Source organism: Rana temporaria, chromosome 1 (genome assembly GCF_905171775.1).
Source record: "Rana temporaria chromosome 1, aRanTem1.1, whole genome shotgun sequence".
Taxonomy (NCBI): Eukaryota; Metazoa; Chordata; class Amphibia; order Anura; family Ranidae; genus Rana; species Rana temporaria.
The window spans coordinates 133,410,674-133,421,755 of record NC_053489.1 but is presented as its reverse complement, the minus strand read 5'-3'; the positions used below and the strand labels follow the sequence as shown (position 1 = coordinate 133,421,755).

The 11,082-nt window shown below is 38.9% G+C and overlaps 1 protein-coding gene across 3 annotated transcripts in view; it reads left to right on the top strand.

Moving 5' to 3' along the window:
- Positions 1-4,995: 4,995 nt before the first annotated feature.
- EFNA5 (ephrin A5) overlaps positions 4,996-11,082 on the top strand; it is a 557,557-nt gene continuing 551,470 nt past the window's right edge. For 2 of the 3 annotated variants that reach the window (XM_040343134.1, XM_040343117.1), the window contains exon 1: positions 4,996-6,945. In XM_040343134.1, the coding sequence (XP_040199068.1) occupies positions 6,821-6,945 (125 nt within the window). In that variant the 5' untranslated portion in view covers positions 4,996-6,820. The remainder of the gene's footprint in view (positions 6,946-11,082) is intronic. The other variant, XM_040343126.1, reaches the window with a different exon arrangement.

Here is an 11,082-nt window from a genome sequence, read left to right as displayed (position 1 = left end):
TGTTTCGCAAAGAGTTGCGTCGTCGGGGCGCCGCATCCATCTATATTAAATCTTCATCAGCAACTGTAAACTGTCAGGTTTGGTCAGTATGAACACACAAGGCAAATGGCAACCAAAGGGCAAGAGCTGGCCCGAGCGGCAACCGCACCCCCAACAGGAGTCAGACCCGCAGGGTTTCTAGTGGGGCCCTTTCACCCTGGTAATTCCCAAAGAACGATATGTGGAACAATAGTATCTATTGTTTAGTACTTCACCACATATCTTCAAACAAGGGGGGTAGAAAAGAGACCACGGAGCAGAGGTTCCCTAAGACTGGCATAGATGCTGCTCAAAGAACGTGGTCTCCCTCTGGTGCTGTGTAGTCTCCAAGAACACGCCGAGCGCTTGGAGACTACACAGCACCAGAGGGAGACCACGTTCTTTGAGCAGCATCTATGCCAGTCTTAGGGAACCTCTGCTCCGTGGTCTCTTTTCTACCCCCCTTGTTTGAAGATTGGGACCATTGTCATTTTTACAGCGATCAGTGCTATAAAAATGCACTGATTACTGTGAACATGACACTGGCAGTGAAGGGGTTAACCACTAGGTGGCGCTGAAGGGGTTAAGTGTGCCCTAGGGAGTGCTTCTAACTGTAGGGGGGGTGGGCTATGTGTGACACGCCAGTGATCACAGCTTCTGATTACAGGAAGCTGTGTACACTGTCCTGTCACCAGGAAGACTGGAGAAATGCTTGTTTACATAAGAATTTCCCCCATCTTTCTCATCGTGACACGCTCGCAGGTATGCCCATGGACATCGAGTCCGCAGGACCCACGTGTGGAGTCACGGAGCTCGTGTCCACAATGCCGCTTCTTAAAGCGGATGTATATATACGTCCTTCTGCTTGTCCCTGCCATTCTGTCAAGTGGTTAATTAAAGGTGGAACAGTAGTAGTTAGGCCACTGACTCTAAGGCCTCGTACACACGACCAAACATGTCTGCTGAAACTGGTCCGCGGACCAGTTTCCGCAGACATGTCCGACCGTGTGTACGGCCTACCGGACCGGATTCCTGGGCTAGCGGACAGGTTTCCAGCAGACAAAAGTTTCTTAGCATGCTAAGAAACTTGTCCGCTGGAACCATGTCTGTCGGACATGTCCGATGGACAGTATGACTCATCGGACCTGTCCGCTGGTTATGACGTATAACCAGCGGCCCGAAATCCCGCGCATGCGTCAAATTTATTCGACGCATGTGTAGAAACAGTGAACTTCCGCGTCAGAGAACGTCGGTGTCGTATACCTCACTGCTTTCTCTGTCCGCTGGGATTTTGGTCTGATGGTGTGTACACACATCAGACCAAAACCTCCCAGCACACATGTCCGATGAAAACGGTCCGCGGACCGTTTTCATCGGACATGTCTGGCCGTGTGTACAAGGCCTAAGGGTCTAGAAAAGTTTGGTTCTTTTGCCCATCTTAGCTCACTATAAACTATGAACTAGAAAATGCTGGTTCCCACAGGTGGCTACGCAGGATAGATTCTGCACTGGTATTAAATAAACACTTTTGTATTTTGAAGGGGAGGAAAGGCCAAATGTGAATGTACTATCTACAGCAACCAATGAGGCTTCAACATTGATTACTCTCAATAACGATAAAAAAAAAAAAAAAGATTGGTTCCTCTGGCAACAGCCATGCTGCCCTTGCTTCATTTTCATCTAGATCTGCAGGCTGATCATAGTTATACTGTAAAGGGTTAAACATAAAAATAAAATAAAAAATGAAAATGCACTTAAAATTCGGTATGGGTTTTGTAAGAAGGTAGAAAACAATACGAAGACTCCATGCAGTCTGTGGTAACCCATAGAAACCATGGCTGGTTGCCACAAATTGTTCTTTGCTCTTTCTTATATCATCTGTTTAGCCCACAAGGCAATAAACACTGGGAAACATTGAAAAACATTTCATACATTGCATATTGCCTGACATGCTAGAGAATCTATAATACTAAAATAAAATCACTATGACTTTTAGCAAAATGTTAGATTATTCAGCTTTCCTAGAAAGTGTCAGTAATTTAGTCATATAGAAAAAAGAAAAGAAAATCACAGCTTTTCTATTTGCATGATGTTAGCAGTGAATGTGCTTTGTTCCTCCCGGGTCTGATGAGTTCAGGAATATCAGCTCTGCTGTCTGACTAATGATGGCTCCATAATTACTGTATAGACAATGCACTCAACAAAAACAATCCATGTCTGCTTCACAAGGTCTGATCACTGCAACATATTACATACAATTGTCATAATCATCCAGAGCTTTTACTTACACTGGGAGAAGATAACATCTTAAATATATATACACACTATGGTACAATACTGGGCTGGAGCCTTTTAAATGGGTGTCTACTACAGATATTCCATGGAAGCGAGCTTGTCTCTTCTGCCTCTCTTACTTCTCATGTGACCGATACATAGAAAACGTCTCCTCATCTGCTTGTGTAGGACCTCTGACTAGGGAGGGACGGGAACTACAAGTCCCACACCTCCTTTATCCGGAGCAACACAGCTTGGGTGGACATTAGATGCGCAGACAGCGCTAATAATGCTCTATTAGCATTGTACTTAGAAAACATCAGCTTTCTATATTATGTTTGGGAGAAAAACTATTAAAGTCATTATGTAATACAATAAAAGAATATTGATTTTGAAATCTTATTTAAATACCGATCACCATCTGTGATATTTCTATAAAAACTGTCATCAGACATGTGCTAGCTGTCATTATATCTACTGTGTTGTCTGCTCTATCTATCTATCTATCTATCTATCTATCTATCTATCTATCTATCTATCTATCTATCTATCTATCTATCTATCTATCTGTCTATCCATCATACTCTGCTATATCTATCTAATTAGATATCTAACAATCTATTGTGCCATCAGTTTTTATCTATCTATCTCTATTTATTTACTGTACTTTCAGATTTTCATCTATCTATCTATCTATCTATCTATCTATCTATCTATCTATCTATCTATCTATCTATATCATGGCATCAGTTTGTCTTCTATTGTCAACTATATATTTATCTATTTACTCTACTCTGCCTTTGTATAAATCCCTCTATCTTTCTATCTATCTATCTATCTATCTATCTATCTATCTATCTATCTATCTATCTATCTATCTATCTATCCTATATCTATCTATCAATCTAAGTAGCTATCTTACGATCTATTGTACCATCAGTTTTTATCTATCTCTCTATCTATATTTCGTACCATCCATTTATCTTCTACTGTTAGGTATCTAATTATTTACTGTGCACTCCCATCTATCTATCTATTATACCCCCATCTATCTATCTATCTATCTATCTATCTATCTATCTATCTATCTATCTATCTATCTATCTATCTATCTATCTATCATACTCTCCTATATCTATCTATCAATCTAATTAGCTATCTAACATTCTATTGTACTTCAGTTCTATCTATCTCTATCTATCTATCTATCTATCTATCTATCTATCTATCTATCTATCTATCTATCTATCTATCTATCTATCTATCTATCTATCTCTATCTATCTATCTATCTATCTATCTATCTATCTATCTATCTATCTATCTATCATACTCTCCTATATCTATCTATCAATCTAATTAGCTATCTAACATTCTATTGTACTTCAGTTCTATCTATCTCTCTCTATCTATCTATCTATCTATCTATCTATCTATCTATCTATCTATCTATCTATCTATCTATCTATCATTCTCTCCTATATCTATCAATCTAAGTAGCTATCTAACAATCTATTGTACCATCAGTTTTTATCTATCTCTCTATCTATATTTCTTACCATCCATTTATCTTCTACTGTTAGGTATCTAATTATTTACTGTGCACTCCCATCTATCTATCTATCTATCTATCTATCTATCTATCTATCTATCTATCTATCTATCTATCTATCTATCTATCATAGCCCCTATATCTATCTATCTATCTATCTATCTATCATACTCTCCTATATCTATCTATCAATCTAATTAGCTATCTAACGATCTATTGTACCATCAGTTGTATCTATCTATCTATCTATCTATCTATCTATCTATCTATCTATCTGTCTGTCTGTCTGTCTGTCTGTCTGTCTGTCTGTCTATCTATCTATCTATATCTATCTATCTATCTATCTATCTATCTATCTATCTATTTATCTATCTATCTATCTATCTATCTATCTATCTATCTATCAATCATACTCTCCTATATCTATCTATCAATTTAATTAGCTATCTAATGATCTAGTATACCATCAGTTTTTATCTATCTATCTATTTATCTATCTATTCTCTATCTATCTATCTATCTATCTATCTATCTATCTATCTATCTATCTATCTATCTATCTATCTATCTATCTATCTATCTATCTATCTGTCTATCTATCTATCTATCTATCTATCTATCTGTCTATCTGTCTATCTATCTATCTATCTATCTATCTATCTATCTATCTATCTATCTATCTATCTATCTATCCCTCCCTCTATATATGTATCTATATACCTTCTCTATATCTCTGGGGTGTATATAGGTACCTGATTGTGGATGCTCAGATCCCTCCATATCCACCTCCTCTCCCACATACACACAGATAGCAGGCAATGTGTCAGTATGGACAGCACTGCACAGGAGAAGACCTGCAGGTTAAATGATTCAAGCATTGAGTTGCTGAGTATCCTGAAGGCTCAGGCTTCTAAGGGGTTAATCTATAGTGCCAGAGGCTGCACTTCCCTGGCTACATTGTGCTTATTTCAGTAGTGCCTGTTAAGCATCCAGATTTCAATGTAATTCAATTAGTCCAGCTTTAGGGAAGGTGGGGAGTTTTTTTTTTTTCTTCTTCTCTTGGTTAGTAAGGGACGCCTCTTTCTCATGTTGCACACCAATCCTGTTGCAGAGAGGAAAAATGAGAGAGCCAGACTATGGAAATGTCTAAGCAAACAGCAGCCCTTGCCTTGAGTGGCTGCTCTGGGCTCTGACAGTCCCCCTCCTCCTTCTGCCTAGTAAAGTGCATGAGATCTCACATGATCACCCGGCGGCTGTGTGTGCTTCTCATGAATACATCATCTGCAAGATTAGTGCTCGTACCTGCGCGCCCGCTGTGGGTGCCAGCACCCACCTTTCTCCTATAGATCTCTATATGCACACAGTACCTCTGCATGTGCATGGAATCTGTCTTCACAGCAAGGACTGCACACATTGAAATGCTCTCACAGTGTGTCTGCTCCATGCAAGATCTATAGGCTTCAAGTCCTTGGCTTAACAAGGGGTGGGACTTTTTTTTTTGTGGGGGATTTTACTTCATCCTACAATTTTTTTGACCTTCCGCCCCCTCCCCGTCTGACATTTAACCCTTCATCCATTGCGCACCCATTTCATTTTCCAGTTGCTGATGTATAATAAGTTTTTTTTTTTCCTGTTTGCTTTTCTCTCTTCCTTCCCAAGCATGGGAGCAGCTGCAGTTGCTGTGAAGCTGGTGTAGACGTCGGCTTTTCATGTGTGTGATGTTGGATATTGTGGCTCATTTTATTTATTTCAAACTGCTTCCTGCTCTTACAAGTTGATCTCCTGGGGACTGGACAGCTTTGCAAAAAAAAAAGAGAAAAAAGTAAGAGAGTGACTTTTTTTTCCCCCCTCCTCCTGTTGATGCCTATGGCAATATCTGGACCTCATCTTTATGTATGTGGCCGTTTTATGCAGAAGACTTGGATGCATTTCCAGGAGTTTGCTGTTTTTGTTGTGTTTTTTTTTGCCCCCATATGAAACAATTGAATTTGCATCTTGTGCATTGAGTTTGGATGTAAGACATCACACGGCTCAGAGGATTGTTCGATTTTCTTCTTACTTCTAGTGCATCACCCCACTCAAAAGGAAGGACAAGGACAGAGGCGGGGTGCGAGGATACATAAAGTACCCCCAAAGACTCAGACTGTTCAGATAGACTGAAGCTCTTCTACTTTACAATACTATCTCTGGAGACAAAAACTGTATGACTATTGCTTCTCTTGGAGAGATTTGAGAAAATTGAGTACTGTCCGTGATACTTTTTTTATTTGCACTAACATACAATTTTTCAGGACAAGCTTTCGGGGTATGTCCCCTTCTTCAAGGTCCAAGCAGTACTGATTCACCAATTTGGAGAGATTTGAAAGAGAAGATCTGATACTCAATATCCTACAAGTTGAGTGTCCGCAAGACAATTTTATTTCTAAATTTCGCTTCTAAATTTCGCTTCTGACATCGGGCAAACCCTACAACCAGCAGCAAGTGCCACAAACACAACTGCCTGAATGCAGAGTAACTTTGTACAGAACAAGAAGTGGTGTATATATATACCCCGGAGTGCACGGGATTCCAGCCCTCCCTATGACACACTGAATTGAATACAACCATTGCTTTAGTGTGGAAGTAAAGGTTGGCATCTGGACGGCAGTGCCTGAGGTTCCCCCCTTGGGATTGTGTCCCTTGTTTCCCTACCATGCTCTGTGTGCAGGGAGCACAGTGTGAATGTACACCGCCCTGTTAGTCCTGCTCTCAGCAGCAGTCACAACAGCCTTACGGCCTCCAGCACCTCCCTGAGCCAGGCTATCCTTCCCTCTGCAGCAGCAGTGTCCCTGACACATTCACGCACCTTTTCCTATTAACTCTAAGAAAAGGCAGAAGCCTACGTTACCGCACAACCGCAGCCTTTCTCTGCTGCCCGCTTGTGCACCTCTATTTGTTCCTTTCGCACCCCTCTTTTTTTTTTTTTTGGCCGGGAGTGATGTTGCACGTGGAGATGTTGACGCTTCTCTCTCTGCTACTCTGGATGTGTGTTTGCAGCCAGGATCCTGGCTCCAAGGTGGTTGCTGATCGCTATGCGGTGTACTGGAACAGCACCAACCCCAGGTAAGGAGGAGGGGGAGGTTAAGAACTGACATACTGCTTTGTACTAAACACACGCTGTCCAAATCTGGCCGCAGCAGCATGTAAGCTGGATTGATCTAAGTGCTAAAGCCAGGGAATAAAAATTCTGTTTGGCTGTTCTTGGAGTAAAAGCATCACTCAAGAAGTAACATATAAGTGCATATTCTACAACTGTGCTCTTTTGCTATTTTACTGTGGTTGTAGTCCGTATGCCCCAAGGCTAAATTTGCTGGCAACACAATTTAAAATGAAGGCATACCTCTAACATATTCTACAACTGTTTTCTTTTGCTCTTATACTGTGATTGTAGAGTATAGATCTGAGGACTAGCACTGCTGGTAACACAAATCTATAATATAGTATGCAGGAATATTGGACTTTCTGCAGCATAAAGAGGCAGTATGATTTTTTGCATTCAGAAAGGGACTAAGCATCATCAATGACTCACTAGGCGTCACACTGGATATGTTCTTGGTGTACTGAGCACTCCGTTATGTCTACATACATTAGACCTACACTGTTTCTGCTATCAACACTTCACACTTAAATACATTTTGCACAATCGGGCTCAGTATAATCAGACATCACCCGGCAGCTTTTTATTTTTTTCTCAAAATATTCAACATGTGCTAATAAAACTTATTTCTGCTTAGTAGCTCTATCGTATTCGTTGTCTATGCTGGCCATACAGTGTTTAATTTTTCTATTGATTTGACAGACTCAAGCATGACTAGCAATAATGGGTCAGTCTAGGCCGAGCATACGGAAAAGATCAGAATCTGTCATGTCACTTGAATAGATTTCCCAGCCTGCGGGATGACTTCTTTGCTGGAGTTATCCATTGCATGATCCCATCACTGTCTGTGTGTATAAAATAAAAACAAAAAGGTCGCAGGGAGGATATAAACCTGCAGACACTATGGTAGTCTCTATAAGATCTACCTATGGATGGCAAACATCCTTGTAAACGTTCATATGTTACTGCTAAATCAAAAAAAAAGAAAAAAAGAATAAAGCATGGTAATTATAAAAGAGTTTTAAATGTGACATCAACTGGTCAATTTTTAAAAGAAAGAAAATAAGTTGAAGTTGCCACAATCTTTTTTTTTTTTTTTTTTTCACCCCATATAACTTGTCTTGTTTTATTCTTGAAGAGTTCCCCATTGATGGTTAGGCAATATCAGCAGCCTTAATTGAACAAACAAACCATATTGATCTGTCAAACTCCACTAATGTTTCAATTCCTTTTGGAATCTACTCCCCCCCCCCCCCATGTAAGGCAGTACATTTCTTTGAAACATAATGAAGCTTTGAGCCAAAATATCTCAGTCATCTGCTTAGTTACTAATTAACTCTACATAAACATGTGTTTTCTTTCTAGTTGTAGGCAGTACTCCTTAAAACTGTTTGCAGGGCACTGCAGATGCCTTAGTTAAAGATGATTAGAACATAGAAATATGAGAATAGGACTCGAAACTCCTGGCCAAATTACAACGGAAATAATGCCCACCAATGTGATTAAAGTGTGTGCGTATGTTTTGGTTAACTGCAAGACACTAGAAGACAGACTTGAATAAAACTTTTATGGAGAGAGGCCAGCAATAACTTGTTGAGTTATGGGGACCGGTGTTAGAGGCAGCACTTTTTATTGTTTGGTGTTTTTTTTTTTTTTTCCTTTAACTGCTTTGCTACGCTATCATAAAATTATATATTTTTTTATGTTGACCATATGTTCAGGAAAGTCACCTGGGCTCTATATTTTTATTTTCTGAAAACAGATGTGTTCCAAATCATTTGTTACCTTTCCCGTTAGGCTGAGGACATCTTATCACAGGTTATCTGCTTCTTGTGCCTGTGATACTGCTGTTTAGTTTGAGATTAGTACATTGATTTTTGTCACAGGTCATGTTTTTTAATAGATCAGAATTGCCTGCAGAAAACTCTCACAGTGAAGAAGGAGCAGTGGCATAATCTTAAAGTTAACAGTATTTACAGATGATAACAAAAATGTTGCAACAGCAGAATAAAATATGGTTGGAAGCTAAAAGTTTTTTAGACACAATATGCCTTTGAACCATTGTGATATATCATGCAGATGCACCCAAGTTATATAAGAATTGTCTGTTAGTTGGTTTAAAGAGAATACTTCAACCATATGTAAAACTCAAAAAGAGCATCTGGATGTCATAATAACTTGTCCAAAAGAAAGAAAATAGAAAAAATGTACGAAACAACAAAACAATAAAACAACACGGCTTCCTAAGTGACCTCACACTATTTATTATTTAGCACATCATAGTTTACCCTTTTACTGTAACATCTTTCAAAAACAGATCCAAAGTATTGTGTACTTTAGCAAAGTAGAAGTTTAGATGGGGCATGTCAAGCAGGATTCTGGCAGTAAGTTTAAAAGCAAGGCCAAAATGTGCTTTCATTTTTCTTGCAAAATGCCAGCCTAAATCTGGATCTTATTAAATGCCTTTCAGAGTTCATTAATTGCACTGTAAAACATGCAAACAACTGATAAGAACATTTCTTTTGTTCTGCAACTCAAGATACAAATTAACGAGTGCAGTGGCTTTAGCTTTGGTAGATGGAGCCCCGTGTAATAAAACAGGAGTGCTAGTGAAAGTCTGAATAGGAGAGCACCAGTAAGACTGCCAGGGTTTATGTGATATATAGTTAAGCTTAACTTTTTAAGAGCACTGATGCCTTTCCCTACTTCCCACAGGCAGCTATACCAAAACCTGCGTCCGTGTAAAATACTACTTTATTTAAATGACTGTCTGTATTCTTGATGTTGCAAGTTATTTTCCTGGAAATGTAATCCTGAAATATATGTCCCTTAGTTTAACATACAGTAACTTTTGGCAGCTATTATAAGTTATATTAACAACCTGATGAATTCTCTAAGTAGATTTTCAGTTCAACATAGGCAGAAAATGTATGTGAAGAACCACTACTGAACTTTTTTGACTTTTTGCCAAAAAGCTGCTGGAATAATTAAAAGTGTCTGCTCCTAAATGTGTTTGCCTGGAATTCTGAAATATTGCATCCATAACAAATCATTCATTATGTCAGGCTTGTCAATTAGCAATATGCTGAAGCTGTGGCATTTGTCTGCTAAGTTTGACTTCACAAAAGAAAGATTATTTTTGAACCGTGCTTGCCATGATTTGGCCATTGACCTTGTAATCTATTTCTTTAGCTTAGTATATGTGCTTTCTCTAACTATATACTCTGAAATATACTCTGGAATAGTCATTATGTGTTCAGCCAGTACCAGCAGTAACTTATTACATGGACTGAAAGCACTTTTTTAGGAGGTACAAACGCAAACTATAGCAGCACATATGCCTCAGCCAAATAAACCAATAACCACTTGCGTTGAATATATACAATTCATACATTTTTTTTACACCATAGTTTTTGCTTAGAATGCCATATCATTTGTGTTGGATTTTTGCTTAAAAGATATGATAATTTATATACATACTGTATGTGATCAAGACAAATTGGTCCATAACCAAGCATACAATGGTTCATCATAATCAAGAGTGTCTTGCCTAATGGTTATGATGTTGCGAAATAGATTAGTAGTTATCTTAGCATATGTATTAATAGGCAGGTTAATGTCCTAATGACTGTGATGTGTTTACCTACATGTAAATGGTCGTTCTGATTAGCAATGATAACAACTGCAGTCAGATGGTGGAAAGAAGTTTGACTAAAGTACTCTTTGCGTGGCTGGCTATTCGGAATAGCTTTGTTTCAGCTAAATCCATCTAAGTCTGTCTCTCGATACTGCAGAACCAGGTTTATACTTGCTCTGGGCTTGTTTTCAAGATTTGGAAATCTTTGGAGGGCAGCAAGTTAAAATAAATAGTCACATTCTTGAAACATTGGTTCCTGCTTCCAATTTCCAGAGGGGTTTTTGATTTGGCAATTTCAATTTGAGGGACAAAGAGACCTCCAGCCCAATAAATTTTTCATGATTAAAAGTGTAGCAAGAGTGTTCTCAGTAGTTCATTACGTGCAGCTTGCTGGCTTTAATAGTGTTACTCTAGCCTGTTATAGCTTTGAAAGAATACCTTGGTTATTTCAAATGGGTTCCTGCAA